The sequence below is a fragment of the Malaclemys terrapin genome, chromosome 5, assembly GCF_027887155.1.
Source record: "Malaclemys terrapin pileata isolate rMalTer1 chromosome 5, rMalTer1.hap1, whole genome shotgun sequence".
NCBI lineage: Eukaryota > Metazoa > Chordata > Testudines > Emydidae > Malaclemys > Malaclemys terrapin.
Window position 1 is genome coordinate 13,783,914 of NC_071509.1, and position 23,225 is coordinate 13,807,138.

The window sequence follows — 23,225 nt, forward strand, 5'->3', positions numbered from 1 at the left end:
AATTTGCATACTGAGCCAAATCTGTCCATAGTCAGCATTCCCCATGTCATGATGTATTCCTTGCTCTCCCACAACCTTGTGATCCAGGATTTGCCCAGAATCCACTCACTGGTAACCCTGGCAAACTCACGCATCTTTTCCCTCAGCGGTCAAGGTACCTGTGCTGTCAGTTCCAGACCTCTGTGGTATGTCTCTTTTTGTAAACACCACAGTAATCTGCCATGAGATCAAGAAGTAGCCACTTGCCCCCCACAACCCTCCCCCACCATTCTATCAGAAGCTAGTAAAATACAGATTTTTCTCAAACTAATAATTCAAGGCTTGCCTACCACCCACCCTCATTTTCCAAACCCATCACTCTTCCCCCCCCCCCCTCCACAAAATTCCTGTCTCCGGCTCCTCCCCATCTGGTATAACACTTTTTTTTTTTTGGTCAGACTGGCTGCTGACTATTCTGCTGTGGTTACAGAAACCTCTCCATAAAATAAAAACATGTTATAACAGAGACAACTTGTAGCAAGCAACAGGAGTTATTCAATTTTTATTGCACAGGTTTACAAAAGTTCAGCTTAGAAATGACAGTGGCAGAGTATTCACCGAGGCAACAGCGTTGGCACATTCCCTTGAATTACCCAGACAAGGATAAAATGGGCTTTTCAGTTTTGGTGCATGTGCACTGTAATCCTTCCAGACTGCAGTCTGCACAATGTGAATATGTTCTTAAATACCATTCACAGTTTGGGTCCCCCAAAGACTTAGTAGGTGCCCTGCGCTACTTTGGGTAAACATTGACTAATTTAGATCATTTTGACCCACAGCAAGAATTTCATCTCTAACTCTGCAAGGGGAAAAAATCAAATGCCACCACTCTTAGAAGCTTTTTGCTAAAAGGCTATTTCTCCCCCTCCTCCCCCCCGGGCTTACATCTCCAGAACCCTGACTCTGACTCAAGTTTGGGCTATTAACCCTACTCTGCACTACCATGAGATATTGCAAATTTCAGGAAAATCCATGCAAGCGTGCAGATTTTAGAACACTTAGGCCTTGGCTACACTCGGGACTTCACAGTGCTGCGGTGGCAGTGCTGTGAAGCGCAAGTGTAGTCGTGCCGCCAGTGCTGCGAGAGAGCTCTCGCAGTGCTGTATGTACTCCACCTCTCCGAGGGGAATAGCTTGCAGCGCTGCGAGCCAGCATGCAGCGGTGCAGGCTCTGATTACACTGGTGCTTTACAGCGCTGCACTCGCTGCGCTCGGGGGGGGGGGGGGGGGGGCGTTTTCACACCCCTGAGCACAGCAAGTTGCAGTGCTGTACAGCGCCAGTGTAGCCAAGGCCTGAGAAGCACCGTCCTTTTAAATAGGAAGGATAAAGATACGCTGGAGGGAAAAGGCTCCTCTCAACTGAGGCTTGGGTCTACGCTAGGAAATTAGTGAAAAATCCACATTTCTGAACAACGCAATTAAACCAACCTAACCCCCGGTGTAGACAGTGTTTGAGAGAATTCTCCTGTTGACCTAGCTACCGCCTCTTGGGGAGTTGGATTACTTGTGACGACAGGAGAAGACCTCTTGTTGGCATAGGTAGTGTCTTCACTGAAGTGTTGCAGCATTCTAAGTGCAGACAAGCCCTTAATAAGACCACCCCAAGGAGAAATACAACTGGAAATAGTAGCCCTGAGACATGTGAACTGCTCCATTCATCTCAGGGGGTGTTCTCATCCCTCTCAGAGTGCTTTGGAGACTGTGGTATACATGAAGTCTTGCATCTGAAGAAGTGAGGTTCTTACCCATGAAAGCTTATGCTCCCAGTACTTCTGTTAGTCTCAAAGGTGCCACAGGACCCTCTGTTGCCATTCTCAACTATCCATCCAGAGAGGCAGGACTTGCCCAGATCCTGCTTCACATGGGAGGCAGGGAGTGTGGGGTCTCAGACCATCCCAAAAGGGCAAGCTGTCTCAGAACCTGGCTCTCATGAGGGGGATATGTGGGGGATCCAACCCCTGTAGATGGAAGCAGCGAGAGTGCCTCAGACACCACCCAGAAGGGCAAGGCCCCCCATATCCTAGATCATGAGAGGGCAGGGAGGGGGGCTTAGACCCACCTAGAGGGGCAAGAGTCCTCCCAGATCTGGGTGTACACATGGGAGGGGAGAAAGATGTCCTGCCCCTTTATTCTCCCCAGTTCCCCTTTCTCACTGGTCCACTTCTCCAAGCCTCCTTCACCTGAGCCCCCAACCTCTCTCTCCTCCTCTACTCTCCATCCCCATTTATTCCCCTCTCTGCAGCCCCAAACCCCTTTCAGGAAGAATTTACATGGCTATTTTTTCCCTCAAAGAGTTTGATTACATCTCTTCCTTCCCCCAAATAAATTGCCACACATGACTCTCAAATTGTTGCAATCTCAGGTCACCCAGTCAAAACTTTTTTTAACTTAGGTGGGACTTGTGGATTAGCTTGACCTTGGGGTAGGTCAACTGAAGGGCGAGTTCACAGCCATCAGTCTCAACAAGGTCATCCCATTATTAGTATCTCTCCTTGTAACAGTACAAGGCAGCAGAAGGAAACTGATTTTATCGGAGGTCCTGTAACTCAGGATTCCCTTGGTCAAATGACCCCAAATCTGGATCACCCATGAGGCACATCAAATTTCAAAGTAATACGAGTAGCTGTTTGGATTTTAGAAAATTCACAAGAATTGAGATTTAAAGCATACAAAATGGAGGGAATTGAAATCCTCTAGCTGATTTTCTGTATTGACACATGCACACTGTAAAAAATGAGATTTAGTGGGTGCCATACACTACTCCCCCACCACACACACACACACACACAGCCGCCCCAGGAACTTTTTAAAAAATGGCTGTTTTTCAGGATTTGTATCTCCATGTTCCCTGCTCAACTAACTCCAAATTTGAGTCGCTAACCCTATACTGCACCATCCGAGGCGCACCACATTTCATATGAATCCAACTAAGCAAAGGTTTAAGCAGAAGCTGTGCCATAACCTTAACTGTAGTAGTGCAGTCACACCATTATAATAAAAGAGGCTTAAAGGGTTTCAGAAAAAAAAATTCTCCTTGTTTTTACACAAGAAGTTCAGGGCTTTACCAGCTGTCATACTTTTCCGAACTAGATGACTAATGCAATTTTGATACCATAAGAGTCCAGGATGGAAAGTTGAGCAGCTAAGTCTGTCTACATTATAAATTACTTCAGTATAACTTATGTCGCTTGGGGTGAATAATCCATGCCTCTGAGCGACATAAGTTATACTGACCTCTGCACCAGTTGTAGATGGTGCTATGTTGGTTGAAGAGCTTCTCCCGCCGACATAACTACTGCCTCTTGCAGAGGAAGAGAAGTTAAGTTGACGGGAGAGCTCTCTCCCATTGGCTTAGAGCATCTTCACCAGAAGTGCTACAGCGGCACAGCTGCGTCGGTGTAAGTGATGTAGGGTAGACACAGCCTAAGACGGTAAATCATTGTTATTCAGACTGTTTGAACTTTAGTTTGTGTTTTTGCTGTTTAATTTAAATGGTGAACACTTTGGAGCAAGATAGTCTTTGTTAAAGACTCAGCTCTGCCTCTCTAGTTAAGCTGTGAGAGCTAGCAATATGCATCCTCTGAGATATACCTCAAGTCTCTCTGCAAAATAAAGGAACGCAAGCATTAATATTCTTGATATTTCTATGATTTAAAAAAAGCAGAACCAAACTTTTTTTTAAAGAGGAAACAACCTTTTTTAGATCTCTCTACATCCTAAAGAAGTGCGCTTTTTTTTTTTTTTTTTTTTTTTTTTTTTTTTTTTTTAAAGCACAAGAGGGATTCTTATTGTAAATAGTTTCAGATCAGAGTGAAAGGAGCAGGAAGATTTCAGAGAGTGCTAAACATCTGTTCTATTTATGAGTAAGACAGATTCTGTCTCATTTTTTACTGCTATCCAGTAAAATGTTTTGTTTCTATATGTCCCTTTGCAGAAGTGATGACTAATATTTATTCTTTAGCCCATTTTGCCTGTAAATCCAGATGTTGTAGGTTGGTTGCATGACAGATATTTTTGCCATGTTCAATATCTTTGGGGACCATATTGTATTACCTTTTTGAAAGGTGCATGAATCATTGTGTGCCAGGGATTGTAAGCACTCCGGGCAGGAAGGTCACCACAGCTTCTCCAGGAATTAAAACCAGTGGAGAGTGTTTAAGGTGACTCACTCAGGTTGTTAACGTCTCCAAAGAGGTATCACTCCCAGGGAGGTTTGCATTTACTGGTTCAAACTGGGTTTTCCAGAGACCAACAGACAGAGTGAGGACTTCTGGCATAAAGAGGCTAGGTTTGAATTGACATGGGGCCTTCTTTCTGATTAATCAAATGTACAGTACATGCTGTCCAAAGGGGCCACCCAGCTCTCATGGAAGGGTTGCAAAGACTTTTGGCCTACTAGGGCTCCGTAAGACTGATACATGACTCCTGGTATGGTTAGTGTTTAAATTTTGTTTTATATTATTTTCTCTGTAATACATTTATTCTTAAGGTAAAAGCATTTTGCTATGTGAAGGCTGCCTGGTAACTGGTATATGCTGTTGTAGCACCTGGAGACAGGTTAACCATAGGTGCTGGACCCCTGCTGGGGAAATCAGTGATATGCAGAGGGACTGGAAGCCTAAACCCCCAATCTGGAGGCAGAGAGAGAGAGAGGGGTACCCCCTTAAGGAAGACCAAGTGGTAGGAGGTTGGGGGCGGGGGGGTCAAAGATGGAGTTAACCTTGAAATTGTGACAGGTTGGAATTGACTTAAAATGCCAGATATCTAAAGTATTAATTGTCTATCTGAATTTTATTGCTCCAGATGAACTGTATGTGCTGACTGCTGTCAACAGGGCTGCTGTACTTTAATTGCATCTGTGGAACGTCTGAAGTTTTATGAAGTCAGTATTCCACAACAAAACAACTAATGAGTTAAGATGCCTAGGCCTTAAAAATTGGCCTACTTACCAACTTGTATCTTGCCCCCTTTCCAATGCTGGTATGATTTTTAGCAGCTAAAATAGCACAAAGTTTGTGCTTGAAAATATGATAATAGGTACCATGATTGTTAAGGTCCAACATTTAATTCCCCTCCAGAACTAGAAATTAGTTCAATATACCTTGGGGCACTTCACAATATCCTACTTGAAAATAATTTTATTCTCTTGCTTACCTGCCAAAATAGATTACATTTTTGTATTTCTTTTGCTGTAATTAAGGACACTTACTGACAGCTACAATACAGTGGGGATCATAAATCTCTCCTCAAAATATCAGTAATCTCAACTGCTGAAGAAATAGAAAATCCTAATGGGGTCTTGCTAGGTAAAACTCTTCATTTTACTTTTTAGAGACCTTTAAGGATGTGATATATACCTTCTAAAATAGGACTTTGAGGGTTTAAAGGTGGTACATAACATTTATTTTTTAAAAACAAAAATTGTAATTTCTTGTTTGTCAGAGAATGGCAGTTAGTGCTAACAAATAAGTAACACAGCGAGACATTTAAGGATACCAGTGACTTAAAGGCTGGTCTAGTTCCCACTAACTGAAAAGGAGAGGCTTATATTAATTTCAATTACTTTGGATTCTAAAAATTCCTGGAGTAAAATCCTGGCCCCAATGAAGATGTTTTTAAAATTTCCATTGACTTTTAATGGGGCTGAGATTTCACTCGAAGTTTTTTCTTGCTCTGTCCCCCCAAAGAAGGTAATCTCCTAATAAACTTACTTTTAAATAAACACTTTCTGATCACTTTTTAAGGGTTAGTTCTTGTTTTTTTTTTCATTTTCTCTAATCATCTTCTATCAAAGGAGTCTCAGAAGAGTAGCTTAATCTAGAAGGTTATACCGTATGTGTATTACACTTTGCAGTAGTATGCATGCCAATAGCTAGGAAGCTATATACTGTATTAACCTAAAACTTCTTGCATGAAATGTAAGGTGTGAAACTGCCCTTGAAAGGATTATATGAATCTTATAAAACTGGTATGTATTAAAAATAAGGAACTGCTCTTTCTGCTCATTTGATAGATCACTTTCAAATGTGCCTTCTGCCTGTCTGATTCTCATGTTTACTATGTCAGGTTAGAGTATGGAGAGGAGCAGTTATTAACCCTCGTACTGGGTGCAAAAGTCTGGAACTAATTGTTCTGCTGCCCTCTGACAGAGGAAGTCTGGGTTTTTTAAAGTATTCTGGACAAAGGAAAACAAACTATTTATTAAGGCAATTTAAACTTCATCCCAGTGTAAATCCTTAAACTTAAAACTTCAAATTTAATACCTGAAAAGATACTGCAACAAATTATTAAACAGTGTAAAACCACCTAGAACAGTGATTTTCAAACTTTTTGGGCTGAGTACCCCTTTCCAAATAATGAAGTCTGCTGCATACCCCCATCTGAGATAGGATCATAATAGACCTATGATTAGATAAAATGCATTGTCCGCCATGACAGGATTTTTCTCACGTTCTCCAGTCTGAAAACCACTGACCTAGAGGATAATAGGGTAATAAGGAATAGCCAACATGGCTATATCAAGATTAAATAATGTAACCCAACCTAATTTCCCTGTTTGACATGGTTACTGGTCTAGGGCCTGGTCCACACTAACCCCCCGCTTCGGACTAAGGTACGCAATTTGAATTTGAAGTACCTTAGTCCGAACTTACTAAGTTACTGGCAGGCAGGCTCCCCCGTCGATACCGCGTACTCCTCTCACTGAGCTGGAGTACCGGCGTCGACGGCGAGCACTTCCAGGATCGATTTATCGCATCTACACAAGACGCGATAAATCGATCCCAGAAGATCGATCGCTTACATCCGGACCAGGAAGTAAGTATAGACGTACCCTAGTAGATGGGGGAAAGCAGTAGACATGATATATTGATTTTTAGTAAGCCTTTTGACACAGTCCCATGTGACATTCTCATAAGCAATCTAGGGAAATCATGTCTAGATGACATTACTGTAAGATGGGTGTGTAACTGGTTGAAAGACCATACTTGAAGAGGTTCCCAGAGGGTCAGGTCTGGATCGGATACCATTCAATATTTTAATTGATGACTTGGATAATGGAGTGTAACGTGTGGTGTGCTCCTAAAATTTGATGATGAAACCAAGCTGGGAGGAGTTGCAAGCACTTTGGAGGACAGGATTATAATTCAAAATGATCTTGACAAATTGGAGAATTGATCTGAAATCAATGGATGAAATTCAATTAAGATAAGTGCAAAGTACTACATTTTGAGGAAGGAAAAATCAAATGCACAGCTACAAAATTGGGAATAACTGATTGATTAAGCAGTAGTTCCGCAGAAAAGGACCTGGCGGAGTGTATAACAATTGACAAATTGAATGAGTCAACAAGGCGATGCAGTTGCAAAGAAGGCTATCATTCTGGGGTATATTAACAGGAGTGTGGTATGTAAGACATAGGAGGTAATTGTTCCACTCTGCTTGGCACTGGCAGGGCCCTGTCTGGAATATAGTGTCCAATTCTGGATGCCACACCTTAGGAAAGATGTGGACAAATTGGATGGAGTCCAGAGGAGAGCTACAAGAATGATGAGAAAGTTTAAAAGCCCTGACCTTTGAGTGAAGGTTAAAAAAACCTGGGTCTTGGAAAAGACTGAGGAGGGATCTGATAAGTCTTCAAATATGTTAAGGACTTTATAAAGAGAATGGTGATCAATTGTTCTCCATGTCCACCTCCAGGTAGGACCAGGAGTAATGGGCTTAATCTGCAGCAATGGAAATTTAGGTTAGATATTATTAAAAACTTTCTAACTCTAAGGGAGGTTGTGGAATTCCCTTCATTGGAGGTTTTTAAGAACAGGTTGGACAAACACCTGTCAGGGATGGTCTAGGTTTACTTGGACCTGTGTCAGCACAGAAGGCTGTTCCTTATAGCTCTACATTTCTATGATTTTATGAATGTACAAAATTATTGAAGTTAAACTCAAATAGCACACTAGCAAAACTAGCAGACACATCTTCAAACATTTAGTTGTTGAATTTTTCAAATTAAGATGCTGTTATCCATAAAAGTCAGTGCCATGTTAAAAATAAAATATTCCTTGCTTGTGGTGTAAATGGCTCAGCTTATTAAAACTGAAAGGATGTTAAACTTATGTTATGCGCCTTGTGGATAACTAAAATGAGTGAATTTCATTTCTTGCTCAGATGCTCTAGAAGTGTTTGCAACTGAAACATGCATGAGACTGGTTTTACATTCAACTTTTTTTAATTAGAATTTTTAAAAGTTTGACCTGTTTCTCTGTCACGTTTTGTAAAGCCTACTTTTCATCAACTTAAATGTTGAGTCTCAGCAGATTTGCCGGTATCCCTTTTAGATACTTCTAGCCTAAAGATGCTCACTAAAATTCTGGGTAAAGTTTGTTTCCCCTTCACCCCCGCCAGCTATCAGACTCCTGTCACTGTTTGCAAACAGCCTTCAACAAAGGACTGTGATATATTTGTTTTGAAAAACAGAGCACTTAAGGCTGTCAGTCATGTTGATTGTGAGCATCAGCACTTTACTGTGGTATCTGCTGAATACTAATGCAACCATAAACCTGCATGATTTTGTTTTTAGACTGATTTTTGTTTTAAAATTCATTGAAGAGAACCTAGAAATGGATTTATTTCAACCAAGCACACAGGCTTGCCATGCAATAAACTTATTGTACTGTACTGCCATATAAAGCATGGACTTCCATTCTCTTATCTCTGTTTTTAGCAAAAGGGGAAGAAATAAGGCATAACAATACAGGTGACTAATTGTCATTAGTGTTGTACTATTTGTTTTTATGCATATGTGCATCTTAAAGCCTCTGTGAAGGGAGAGAATACATCTACTACACAAGCAGCTCCTACTGTGGAATCTGCTTGCACTGTGTGGGCCTTGTTGCAGGAGGGCGTGCTGTGATCTTGATTCTGATTTTGTCAGATAGAAAGGCAAAGGTTGCTTCCTCTGGTCTCAGATATGTCTTGTCCTACAGCGTATAGAGACTGTATACCCCAACAAATGAAGAATAACCCTGAAAAAATTATACTGCAAACAGATGTCCTGGAATTTTGTGACATAATATTACAGCCATAAATCCTGTTTTTGCATTCAGGTCTTAGAAAGGGGAGATCGGTTGCTCTAAAATATAGGTGGATTAAGAACTTTCTGGGTAATTACATTTGTGCGTATTTAACTTAGTGTATTGGTTTTACACCCTCAGTGGCAGTTATTAACAATTGATGCATAAGGTGGTGATGGAAAGAAACAATGACCTCCGTCTATAAACGTTATACCAATAGAATAAAAACCAGCAGGATCTTATTAAGAGGGATAAGGCAAAGATGCCACATTTATTGTAAATATACTGATAAAGCAAAAGATAAAAGTAAACAATGTTTGACTACTTATTTCTTATATCTCATTCACACACTCATTCATTTAAGTTCTGTATAGGTGTTATAGTTACCAGCCTAGAAGTTGCTCATGCCAAGTTACTGGCCAGGTATCTTGGTCATGAGGATGGAGCCGAGTCTGTGTCAGATGCACCTGATGCTCCTGGAGGTTGGCAGCAGAACCAGAGACTCAAAGTCCTCAGTCTTGAGAGTCCATTCTTATAGGATTTAATTCCTATGTTAGTCTATGGGAGCTGTTGCATCCTGCTGTTGCTGACTCAATCAGCAGATGGCACATTCCTGGTGGCTCCACACTGTCCAAAGTTTGTGTTTCTCATCCTTCCAGGTAATGGGGTGGATCCCAGTTTACCCTCAGGATGTCTGGTGGTCCTACTCGACGCATTCCTCGGCCAATGGATACTCCCTTTCTAGGCTGGCACCTCCCTAACCATTCATGTATATCAGGCCTTCATCAGCATACATTCCATATTTTAACCATATTTTAATTTACTGTCTCCACCACTTTCAAGTTGTGTGCTAATTCACTTGAGATTCCCGGCCCTTTAATCACAGAGGGTGGGGGTCTGTCCTAGGAGCTGTTGAATGAAGTGAAAGTCACTTAAGGGCTTATATCAATTACTTCAAGAACAAAGTCAATTAACTTGTTTGTAAGTTTTACATAGTAACAAAGTATCTTTCACAGGATAGCTATAATCAATAGTTTCTACAGACAGTAGCTTACAAGTTTTAACAGAAGACCCAAGAGATTTTTGTACTTGGTGAAACTGTTGGATTTTAAAGTGTGGGGGACAAATTATGAGGGGGTCACTGTCACTTGGGGGGAATCACTGTTAGTACCTTCTTTAATATCCCTACATAAACTCATGTTTCCAAGTATGGGAGGGCAGGGGCATGAAAGCTAATGGAGGGGTCATATTTATGTAGAGGTGACATCCCTGACAATTTGAACTTGTGCCTTTTTCTGACTTCTGTTTACATGGTATGGTTAGAGATCATGCCTAAGACTACTGAAACTGAGAAGTTGGGCTTAGAGGAGGGAGAAAGCCATTGGGTTTGCCCAAGTGTCACTGAGAGAGTAATCTGGAGAAAGTTGGGTTCTATGGGTATAATGTAGAGTAGTTTGGACTGTGGAATCTCTTACTGGTGATGCACGGAAAAAAACAGAAAACTGAGCAAGATAGTTAAAAACCCGGAGTCTGGTTTTGGGGTTAACAGTTGGGTGGGGACCCTCTCTCCTTCCAAACTAGTTATGGAAACCAATGGATCTTGAATATAGAAACCCATAATGCTATTTTTTTTATAAACCTTTTTTGGGGGTAGAACTACTGTTTAAGCTCTCTGAGTGAGCATTTAAAGAGTTGTCTTAAGTTGGTCCTTATCCATATTATCTGATCTCTGTCCAACTAAGTTTCATTTTGGATAATCAAGGTTCCATTTTGTTTCATATGTTGGGCAAAGGATAGCTCTTAGTGTACTGTCACTGTAGGTAGTAGAGTAATTGGTGATACAGCCTTGGAGAATTGGATCATAGGTTACTATGCTTCAGAATCAGTCATTTTTTGTCACTAAGGACAAGGCAGAAGTGTATCGTATTCCTACATCAAAATACATAACTTAAGAAGTGGAGTCAGCTAGTCTTTCCACTTTAATGATTAGTCATAGAGTTTAAGGCCAGATCATCCGGTCTTACTTGCTGTATGTCACAGGCCACTAACACCACCCAGCACCTGAACCCTAAACCCAACAATCAAAATTATTACTGTCCCCAGGACATACTACTATCTCCCATAGGCAGAGAATAGGAGAGACCAATTTGCACCAGTGCTCAAGGACCCTGTGATGGCAGGGAAATGAGCAAGTGATATATATCCAGCTAATCCTGGTAGGTGGCCTGCACCCTATGCTGCAGAGGAAGGTGAAACCTGTCCCCAGTCATTACTAATTTGATCTGGGGGGAAATTCCTTCCTGACCCTGCATATCAGGATCAGTTAGATCCTGAATATATGAGCAAGATCCAACCAGCCAAGCACCTGAGAGAGACTGCTCAGTGCCACCACAGAATATGGGCCCACCCTGTTTAGTGTCCCATCTCCAGCCATGGCCATCTCTGAAGCATCAGAGAAAGGAGACCAAACTCCTTCCCCCCACACCAAAAAATACATTGCGGGAGAGGACCCTGAAATATGTTCTTAAAACTCATAAGGCATAATCTGGAGGTGAGCCCCAGGGCTACCAAACCCTACCCTACCATCCCAGGCAACCCTGTCATACAACTGCACTCAAATTTGTCAAGTTCTCTTAAAATTATTTGCCCCCACAACTCCTACTGGGAGGCTGAATCCAATAAACTCTGTATAGGAATGTTTCAATTTTTTTTGAGGGAAGGATGTTTGTCCTCAGTTTATGGACTTCTAGCCTTAGTTGGTACACAAATTATGAGACACTGTATATGACGGACCCTATGCTTCACCTTGCATGTGAAGGGATGTCAGGTTTTACAGATACTAAATTTGACCAACTCTCACCATCCTGTTTATTGTTAAATATCCTTTATTAGCATTATGAATGCTCTGAAATTAGAACAGTAGTCTCAGTCCTAGCTGGAGTTCAGACACTCAAAACACAACGAATCAGCTTGGTTTTTGCACACTTACCGTTTATTTCGCTTTCAGCCCATAAACATAAGAATGCCTGTGTTAGGCTCTAAGCATTATTGACATAATTAAAAACACAATCTGGCTAAGAGGAAAAACAGAAGCAGCCAATCAACCACCTTTCTTTGGCACAAAAGAAGCCAGTCTATAAAACCAAAATCTCCCTACCTCAGTGTTTTGTTCTACTGATTTCACAAGCAGATCTGAATTTGGGAGCACAGAAATGTTAAGCGTTCTGGTTATATTGTTGCCTGATTGATTATGATTCTTATTTTGCAGGGCTGTTTGCAAAGTAAAAATCTGGGTCATCAGAACTGGCTCCTACCTATTTTCTTTTTCTTTCTAAAACATACATCGCTCAAGGATACTTTATAAATAACAGTTTAAAATAAAAAAAATTTGGGACACTGCTCCCTCCTATACTGGAGGGTGGATGATGGAAATAGACATTAATGGCTCCAAACAGAGAGGAAACAAACATTTCTGAAAAGAACTACAGCGTGTTTTGACAGAGAAGAACTACACATTTAGGTACTACAACTTAAGTCCCTGCACCTGCCCCAAACCAACTTGAAATTGAGGAATGACCAGATAGTCTGTTTCTCTGGCAGGAGTTGGGCTGAAAGATGATCCAGTACGTATGTTGGTACTTTATACCAGCATTAAGATCGTAAAGTGTAAGCCAGCTTTTTAGTGGCTTCCGCAGATGCTTGTACATCTACGTGTGCTGTATTAAGAAGCATGTCCATTTCGCATTGCTGCTTTTGCGTCAATTTCTTGAGAAATACTGGGAATTGATTATAACTTATTTTGGGGGTTATGAAGGCATTTATGATGGAAAACCTGTATAATGAAGACTCCTATGATGCTAAGGAACTTGTATGACAAAACCTGCTTCTGACAGGAAAGGGGAGACTTCCTAGATAACATGGGGAATATAACAATCTAAGACACTGTACAAGTAAGCTCTCCTGCTGACATAGTGCTGTGTGCACTGGGGGTTAGGGCCATATAACTACATCACTCAGGTGTGGATTTTTCACACCCTTGAGCGACATAATTATGCCAATATAAGTCTGTAGTGTAGACCTGGTCCTTGTCTCGTTCACCAGCAGAAGTTGGTCCAATGAAAGATTTTACCTCCTTCACCATGTCTCTCTAACAGCCATAGAGAATCATTCAACATTTTTAACATTATTGACCATGGGGGTTAAGCTCAGCCAATCAGGAGCTGGAAGTGGTCCCCCGAGGAATTGTTACTGACCACAACAAAATACGCTTGAAAATAAAAAAAATATACATTAAAAAAATTGGTGTACAATTGTTAAAATTATCCTAATGACTTTTTACTTCAAATGTCTTCCATATTTTTGCTATCATATGGAAGCTCAGCAACTCTGAAACAGGAAAAGTTGACAGTGTTTTGACACCAGATTTCACCCAGCTCTAGTGTTTGAACATGAACATGTCATGATAATTGCTTTCTACAACAAGACTTTGGTCATAGAATGAAACGTAGCAATATTGTTTCTATTAAATAACTTATGGAAGCTTTAACACTTTAGATTCCTTTTATACCTGTTCATTTGAGCCCCTTCTAAAATTAAATTGTAGCTTTACCCCTTTCCTGTCCCGACCTGTACTGTAATCTCACATGCGATGCCCTCCTTTCCAGTCAACAGTCTAGACAATGAATTCCCTGGTAGCATGTGCCATTTCTTGTTGTTATGCCTTTTTGCTTTTGTTAAGGCTTTTAGAAATTGCATTACCTCACCAGCCTGCTTGGTGATTGTGCAGAGACTGATTCCAATTGGCTGCTTGGTATGATACTGCCAGCCAATGTATGAATTTCAACTTAAAAACTCTCATTTGAACTCTAGAGTGTGTATTTAAAGTGTTACTTCTGAAAGACACGCCACTTAACAATTATGTGCCATATTGCTGACCAGTGAAGCTGAACAAATAGCTATTTACATTGACTGATCAGAGGAATGCATAAGTGCATCATGGTAACCTACATTTGCTGTGCCAAGAGATTTGCAGCTGACTGCCCGTGTGACTCACTCCTTGGATTAGGAGGTGAGGTAATGCTTTTGAGATAGAGGGTGATGTCATTTCTTTACCTGAGTTGCATGCCGATGCTGATTTTTGTTGCTCTCAAGAAATTGGTCCCTTTCTGCTTCCTCAGATATACGGGGTAACAGTTGAAATAACTTATGAATTCTGGTACTAATTCTCTATCTTTGTAGAGACCTTGCAAGTAAGATGGCTTACATTTTCTTTCTCCCTCTCTATTTTTTTATATATACCTAAACTGAAGGTATTATAAACTGAGAGAAATTCAGAAGATTTCTTTCAAACCTGCTTCAGAACTGCGGAGTATAGATGCACTGAAAAAACCAAACAAAAGACAAAAGTGTCCTTCTATATTCAGATTTACCTCTGTTAAACAGATGGTGTAATATAATAAATCTGTTTTGGTCTCTGAAGCTAGTTGAAATGACAGTACAGAAGCTATTTCAGCATTAGTTCTGTTGAAGAACTGATTAAAAAGGAGAACTTGCAACATAATAGTATCTGTCATTCAGTCTTCATATTTCTTATTCCATGAACTGTTTCATACCAATGTAAATATACAGAAGGACAAACGTGCTGTTACTCAGTTGAGCACTTACTCATGTGAGTAGTCCCATTGACTGTAAGTGCATGAGTAAGAGCTCACCAACATAATGGCGCCGCAGTCTGGTCAACTGATTTTTATTTTTTTTTTCAGGCACCTGCTGACTAGACCTAACCGTCTCAGACCTGCTCTTTATCAATGTCCTTAGACTTGCACATTTTGGGAGAAAGTGGTTTAAATGCCTTAGTATTCAAGTCTGCATGTGCAAAACAGAGTAACACCAACCCACGAGAACTCTTCAGTGCTGTAATTAGTTGGATGGGTGAAAGTAGAATGTCCATAAATTTTCAAGTAGTGATGGACCACTTGATTCACTCCATTCTTATAAACTGTACATTTGAAAAGCTTTATGCCATCACATAATAGTTTCGAATCCTTCACCAAAAAATTACCGCGTTATAAATATCAATGAACAAACTTCTGTTTCATAGCATATGTGTTGTAATTCTTAACTCCTCTATATTGCGCAAAAATCTAACTTTTAAAATTGGTTCAAATTCTGTTCAAGATGCAACTTTGACGCCTGAAAGCATGTGATCATCTGTTAGTCTTATTTTGAGAAAGATACCTTGCAAAGTCCTAGTCTGTATTTCATAAGAGCAATCTTCTTTAATGATTTTAAATAGCAACTTTCAAACTGTTAATTCTCTCATTACTTTACTTAACCACATGTTGCTATAGATCTGTATTGTGTAAGTACTTGTTTTCCTTAGTTACCGTATAGGGTTTTTTAATTATATACAAGCAGTAAATCAAAATGCAACATTTTTCATGCATCTTGCTCCTCCATACCTGACTGGATATCCCATTTTTGTCTTTCCTGTTTTATATTGTAAATTCTTGAATTTGGAAACATATCTTACTCTGCTTTGTAGTGTACCTCATACACTAGCAGGACTTTATTTTAATTACCTCTGCCAATTAAAAAGCAACAGAGGGTCCTGTGGCACCTTTAAGACTAACAGAAGTATTGGGAGCATAAGCTTTCGTGGGTAAGAACCTCACTTCTTCAGATGCAAGAGGTTCTTACCCACGAAAGCTTATGCTCCCAATACTTCTGTTAGTCTTAAAGGTGCCACAGGACCCTCTGTTGCTTTTTACAGATTCAGACTAACACGGCTACCCCTCTGATACTCTGCCAATTAAATGTTTTTAGTAAATAACTATGCAAAGGAAAGATGTCATGAACTGCTGTGTCTAGGTTTGAGCAAAGCTCTGCTTTTTTTTTAAATATTATTTTCCTAGCTGGAGTTTCTTTTTAGATACTGGGAGTTGAGACACAAAGTAAAGCTTCTCTGGTTTGCTCAGTTCTAAAGACCTAAACTCTCAAATGGGGTATTTTTTGTTTAGGACTTGCTTTATCAGTGTGAGCACTTAATTGCTGTGCTGGTTATGAATGGGAAAACCTACTGTGAATTTCACTTTGGTTAAATTTCATAAGTTCTGGTCATGCTAGAATTTGAACTATGGACCCAGATATAAATGAAGAAAATCATTAAAGCACAGTGAGACCATATAAAATGTTGGCTGGCATCTTGCTATTTCATTTCTACTGAGAATAAGATCAGTTTATTATTGCTGAGTTGATTTTTATTCATATTTTTAATTTTGATAAGGCTTTGTTTATACCTAGTAACTTTAGCTTGCAGGTTTAATTGATATATAGTAAATGCTAGAAACCACCAAAGTCTTGTCTTCAGCTGAACTGGTGGTAGCATAAGTGGAAGATTCTGCACAAATTTTCTATTGTAGAAGTTGTCTTAGATGTCTGTCTAGTGGCAAGGCTAGGGAGGTAGGACTTCAGGCTCTGTCCTTGGCTCTGTAACTAAATTGCATTATAGCCTTGGACAAATCCCTTAAGAGTGACCTGCAAAGGAGTGATATTTAAATATATTGGGTTTGTTTTTTGCAGCTTTACAGTGTATAAGAAGCCATGAAAAGTATTTTGTTAGATTGGTTCTGTAAATTTTTTTATCTACTTGGAAATATGAAATGTAAAGTATGGGTCGTCTTTGGCTCTGTTGGAAGATCACTAATCTAGTATGCCAGATGTTTTCCTTGCACTTGCACTTCATAGTATGTGAATTCAATGAGATTATGTTGTTGGGCATTGACAAAAGAGACAATGGTTCTGAAATAGCATTAAGGTTTGTCATGTTAATCCACATACTGAAGAGTTAAGAATTTGAAGATTAGTTTCCAGCTATTCTTGGCACAGCAGAGCCATTGCAGCTCCATAGAATTAGTTGAGATCTATCAGGATGTTAAGATTGTTAATCAGTCCCCAGGTACTCATTGACAGTGAGTCATACTTCCGACCTATGATCTCCATGAAAATCTGAATGTACTGGAAACTGAATTCTCTCCTCCTTTAATGATTATTTGACCTGCTGTATGTTGGAAATGAAATACTTAAAATTTAGTTGTACAATGTTTTGTGTGTGATGGTGGTGTGTGTTTTCGGGGGGAGGGGTTAGACCTACAGGTGTAGGAAGCAAGAAATTCAGAAATAAAACCCAAACTCTGAATTTATCCTGTACACCAGTCACAGCATTGTTAAGGCCCAGCAGGGTTAATGTACTTTCTGGAGCTCAATAAATATGAAGGCACAATGGTGTAAATTAGAGAGGGTTCCCATATTGCTTCACAATTTTCCCTTTCATGGGATTGTCTCCTAACCATACTGCAAGGAAAGGTAGGGTTCATAAGTATCAGCCAATGGGCTCTTAAAAGAGCAGAGGGCAAAGGCAATGTGATATTTATAATATAATATAACAACTCTCTTTTGAAAGCATCACAAAATGCATGTAGTAATGGCTGTTCACCCTCCTATAGAAATATCATCATTGTTTTCCATTAGTATCATATATTTTACACAAAGTAGATGAATGCTATCCCATCAGCTGACTGAACTTTATTATAAATTTAGCAATCCCTTAAAACCTGGCACAAAGCACTAACCCATTTTTTTTCCCTTTTAGAAATTGAACAGGGGAAGTTTAATAGTTTTTGGTTTTGGTCTAAATGTACACACAAACACTCAGTTAACTTTATTTCTGACAGTTTGCCTTTCTGATAGTTGGGAAAAAATTAAGGTATGCTGTCATCTAACACCATACTTGATTCTGAGAAAAACGTTTCTGGCTCTATGGCATTATGTGTGTGTTGTTGTGTACTCAGTTTTATTTAATGCTTTTAGGTATTTGGGAATAAGATGATCATTCCTTCCTTGGATGGAGATCTTTTCCAGTGGGATCGTGATCGAGAGAGCATGGAAGCTGTTCCTTTCACAGTTGAATCGCTGCTAGAGTCGTCCTACAAATTTGGAGATGACGTGGTTTTGGTTGGGGGAAAGTCCCTGACCACATATGGGCTGAGCTCATACTCGGGAAAGGTAAACATTTGACAATGGGGAAGTTGGTGTGTTTGTGTATGTATTTTTGAGAACTGTTTCTAAAAATGGAATGGGGGAGGGGAGCGGGGGCAGGAGGGTTTAGAACTTGAGATCTAATTCTAGTGTAAAACTGCGTGACTCACACAAGATTTGATTAGCTTTGCAACTTCGTTGGTCAACAAGTCCTGCTGGTGTCTGGGTTTGGAATAAACTTATCCTTGATGGGTATTCTGTCATTCAGCCTCCCAAATTTTCAAGAAAGAATTAGATGGTACATGAATTTCAATTTAGGTTTTCTATTCTGTAATCAAAAAAACCAAACAATTTAGAGCAAGCTGAAAAGGGTAGGGGTGGGTGGGTGTGTGTGTGTGTGTGTGTGTGTGAGAGAGAGAGAGAGATATAATATCTGGGTAGACCTGCGCTTATTTATGGCAAGTTTATTTTAGTACTTGTTATAAGAACTATTATTTACACTTTCTAAAGTCATATAAGATAACTAGTAGAACTACCCACTAACTGCCTACAGAAGATATTTTATTTTATTTATCAAAAAGCAACTTTTAAAAAATTCACAAATTGTCCACATTGTTGAAATATTTTGTTTTTTATGAAAAAAAAAGTGTGCCTTTCTATGTCTTCAAAATGTTGATTGAATACTGGTCAAATGATTGTCTAAAGTTTGCTTAGCAAAAACCAAATTTTTGCTAAAATCAATCTTGAGAGTGTTTTTCTTGTGGGGTGAAAAAGCTGGATGGAGAATTGAAAAAAATAGTGGTTCTATTTTGAACTGAACCTTCTACATTTTGTGAAAATTTCTCAATAAACTAGTTTTTTTTTTTTTTTTTTTTATTGGCCAGCTCTCTTTAAATCAACCAGGTGCTTTAGTGCAGCAGACTGGAATGTAGTACACCTTCGGGGAATGGTATACAGCAGTCGCTAAAGATAGTGATGTTGAAGACCTGGGACTGCACAGTAGAGGAGTGCATGGGTTCCCTTTGAATCTCTGGTTGACAGTTGCACTGTATATGCTGCAGATGATGTTTGCATCCTTCTCGGGGGGCAGGGGAGGGGGAAAAGAGCTTTTTGGGTTTCTTCTTCGACTTCTGGCTAGAATTCAGAGAAGCAGAGTTGCTCTGAACAGGGAAGAGTGCCCAGCCTTCTTTGGCCACAGAGTTAGTGACTTACAGTAACTCCTCACTTAAAGTCGTTCCACTTAACGTTATTTCGTTGTTACGTTGCTGATCAATTGGGGAACATACTCCTTTAACGTTGTGCAATGCTCCACTCTTATGTTGTTTGGCTGCCTGCTTTCTTCACAGCTGGCAGCCTCCCTACCCTCCCGCCCGCCGGCAGACCCCGCAGATCAGCGTCTTCCCCTCCCCCCCCCCATCCTGCCCACGGCAATCAGCTGGCTTGTGGCGTTTAGGAGGGAGGGGAGAGGAGCGAGGACTCCGCGTGCTAGCTCCCCCTGCCTCCCAAATGCCGCAAGCCAACTGATTGCCCCGGGCAGAAGGGAGAGGGGAGGAGCGAGGACTCGGTGCGTCTCTCCCCTCCCTCCCCTGCCTCCGGAACCCAGCAATCAGCTGGCTTGCAGCATTTAGAAGGGTGGGGAGGAGCCAGGACGCAGTGCGAAGTAAAGGGGAGGCGGGTCAAGGGGGGAGGGGGTTGGGGGGAAAGAGTGGAGTGGGCAGGCTGAGGGTTGAGCCCCCTGCCCCTGGTGCTTGCAGAGTAGGGGAAGCTGCCCTGGAACCTAACACCCTCCCCCCCCCCCCTTTACACTGATTCTTATGGGGAAATTGGATTTGCTTAACATCATTTCACTTAAAGTCGCATTTTTCAGAAACATAACTACAATGTTAAGTGAGGAGTTACTGTATAGCATTTTGCAGGATGGTACTGACGAAGGGATTAAGGCTTCCTAGAGGGGAGATTGCCACCCACCTTCCTAAATTAAAATTGCCCACTTGGAAGACCTGAATTGGGAAAATTATTTCCAGTCTAGCTCCCCTAGGATTAGGAATGCTAAAGTCAGTGCCCTACTGCAGCAGGTAGATTGTGATACTCTTAATCACTCTCCAGGCTGACTAGGCAGCACTGAAAGAGTGTTATCTATTCTGTAGACAAGAAAACTGTTGTCTCAACACTTGATCCGTTACACTGGTATAAATCGGGAGTAGCTGGTTTGAAGTCATTGGAGCTACATTGTGAAAGTAGTGTGACATCAGAATTGGGCTTTGGGAGTCTTATGGAAGCGGTTTTCTGAATCTTTCTATTTGTCAGCATATGATGGGAGAAATGGAGAAGTATTGATCGTGGTGGAGTTGTGACTTCTGTATAAGTCGCATAAGAATTTGCTAAGAATTTAAAACCAAGATTTCCAAAAGTGACTAGTGATTCTTAGGTCCCCAGTCAGAGACTTATTAGCACTTTCTGAAAATCGCAGCTCTCTGAGTACCCATCACCTGAAAATAAAGGCCTTTTTAAGGTGTCTCAGGTTGAATCAGATTGGCCACCCAAAAATTAAGAACCCCAAAATGACTACTAGTTTTTTAAATGTTGGCCTATGTCTCTAAATCATTTTGCTCGTAAGGAGCCGAAAAATTCTCCAAAGATTTGTTGACTTTGAATGTCATCACTGAGCTACCTAGTTTGCATTCATGTTGATGTTCCAAGCTTATGTGAATTTCTTTTCTTCTCCCTTAGGTGAAGTACATATGCTCAGCTATAGGCTGTCGCCGCTGGGATGATGATGAAACAGAACAAGAAGATATTCTTCTCCTGCATCGAACCCAGAAAACAGTCCGTGCTGTCGGGCCACGTAGTGGCAATGAGAAGTATGTATGAGTACAGTTTGTGGTCTTAGAGCTGTTCTTAAGACAGTGTGACAGTAGTGAGTGGCAACAAACACGTCTTTTAATTCTTATTGCTTCAGGATTTGATATTCTTTTACCCCTATTGAATTGGGAATTTCTGGGGTTTTAGCTTTCCCACTAGAGACCTGCCAGACTTCTGTTATTTGGATTCTTACCCGGTGCTTTCTAACTTTTTGAGGAAATCTCTCTAACCTCAGGGTATGTCGACACTACCCGCCGGATTGGCAGTTAGCAATCGATCCAGCAGGGGTCGATTTATCGCCTCTAGCCTAGACGCGATAAATTGACCCCCGAGCGCTCTCCCGTCGACTCCTGTACTCCACCACCGTGAGAGGCACAGGCAGAGTTGACTGGGGAGCGGCAGTAGTCGACTCACCGTAGTGAAGACACCACAGTGAGTAGGTCCGTAGACCAGGGCTCTGTCTCCAGTTGTGTCATAGATGAAGTAAGAAGATACCTGGACATTTAGTCTACCCTTCCTATATCAAATGGGAATGACTTTTCCTTAGACTTGACTACGTCTAATGAGTTTTCCAAAGATGCCAAACTATGGAAACACTACCACTCTGCTCATCCTAACTATTACAAGTATTTCCGAGTATACAAATTGAAATGTGTCCTTTTCCAACTTAAGCAAGTTGCTCCTGGTTTTATTGCTATTTTTCAATGTTCTTTTCCCCACCTCTTTACCTTAATAACCTTTTGTATAGTTTTATACTCAATGTTTACACTTGTCATTTTCAACATAACTCTTTTAAAAATAAAAACACTTATTTCTTTAGTCCTTTAAACCCTATTCTCAAATCCCTTTATTTTGGCTGATCACTTACAGCCTATTACAGCTTCTCTGTATTACTTACAAAGCCATGGAGACCAGAATAGTGCACAGTAATTCTTAATGCAGCCATACCCATGCACTTATTTTATATGGGATCATATATCCTAGAATCATAGATTTTTAACTTCCTAAGTGAAGTACTTTGCATGTGGCTTCTATTGAATATCATCTTGTTGAATTCAGATCAGTTCACCAATTTGTCAGGATCCCGCTGAATTTTAATCTTGTCCTCCAAAGTGCTTGCAACCCCTCCCAGTTTGATGTTATCTACAGATTTTATAAGCAGACTCTCTACTTCATTATCCACGTTATTAATGAAATACTGAATAGTGCAGGACCCCACTTGATATGCCCTCCCAGTTGAAAAGTGAACCATCAGTAACTTTTTGAGAATGGTATTTCAACTAGTTGTGCACCCAGCGGAGCTGGGGGTGAGGAGATTGGGGTGTGGGAGGGGCTCAGGGCTGGGGCAGGTGGTTGGAGTGCAGGGGATGAGGGGTTTGGGGTGCAGGAGGGGGCTCAGAGCTGAAGCAGAGACTTGGGGTGCAGGAGGGAGTCAGGGCTCTGGGCTGGGGGTGCCGGCTCTGGGGTAGGGCTGGGGGTGAGGGGTTTGGGGGGGCCTCAGGTCTGGGGCTCTGGTCTGGGGCAGGGGATTGGGGTGCAGGCTTATCTCAGGCAGCTCCGGTCAGCGGTGCAGTGGAGGTGCTAAGGCAGGCTTCCTGCCTGTCCTGGTACTGCAGACCGCGCTGCTCCACAGAAGCGGCCAGCAGCATGTCCGGCTCCTAGGTGGAGGCGCGCAAGTGGCTCAGCATGGCTCTCGCCCGCAGGCACCACATTTCCCAGCTCCCATTGGCCAGTTCCCGGCCAGTGGGAGTGCGGAGCCGGTACTTGAAGTGGGGGCAGCGCACAGAACCCTGTGGCCCCCTTGCCTAGGAGCTGGACCTGCTGCTGGCCGCTTCCTGGGTGCAGCACTATGTCAGAACCGGTAAGGACTAGCCTGCCTTAGCCGGGCAGCACCGCCGACGGGACTTTTAACGGCCCGGTCAGCAGTGCTGACCAGAGCCACTGCGACCCAGTGCCTTACATTCCACGACCCAGTACTGGGTTGCGACCCACAGTTTGCAAACCATTGCCCTAGAATGACTTTCATCAGGCCCCATCTTCTTGAGTACATCTAACTTAACTAAATATTTTTTTAACTTGTTCTTTCCCTATTTTGGCTTGTGTTCCTTCTCCCTTTTTATTAATATTAATTGTTTTAAGCATCTGGTCACAATTAACATTTTTAGTGAAGAATGAAGCCAACAGGCATTAAGCCTTCTTGATGTCGTCATTTATTAGC

At 41.3% G+C, this 23,225-nt stretch overlaps 1 protein-coding gene across 1 annotated transcript in view; it reads left to right on the forward strand.

The window, feature by feature from the left end:
• The window catches only part of EIF2AK3 (eukaryotic translation initiation factor 2 alpha kinase 3), a 62,312-nt gene that overhangs the window by 10,042 nt on the left and 29,045 nt on the right, over window positions 1-23,225 (forward strand). The window contains exons 3-4 of the mRNA XM_054029939.1: window positions 17,978-18,172; window positions 20,876-21,006. Of these exons, the coding sequence (XP_053885914.1) occupies window positions 17,978-18,172; window positions 20,876-21,006 (326 nt within the window). The remainder of the gene's footprint in view (window positions 1-17,977; window positions 18,173-20,875; window positions 21,007-23,225) is intronic.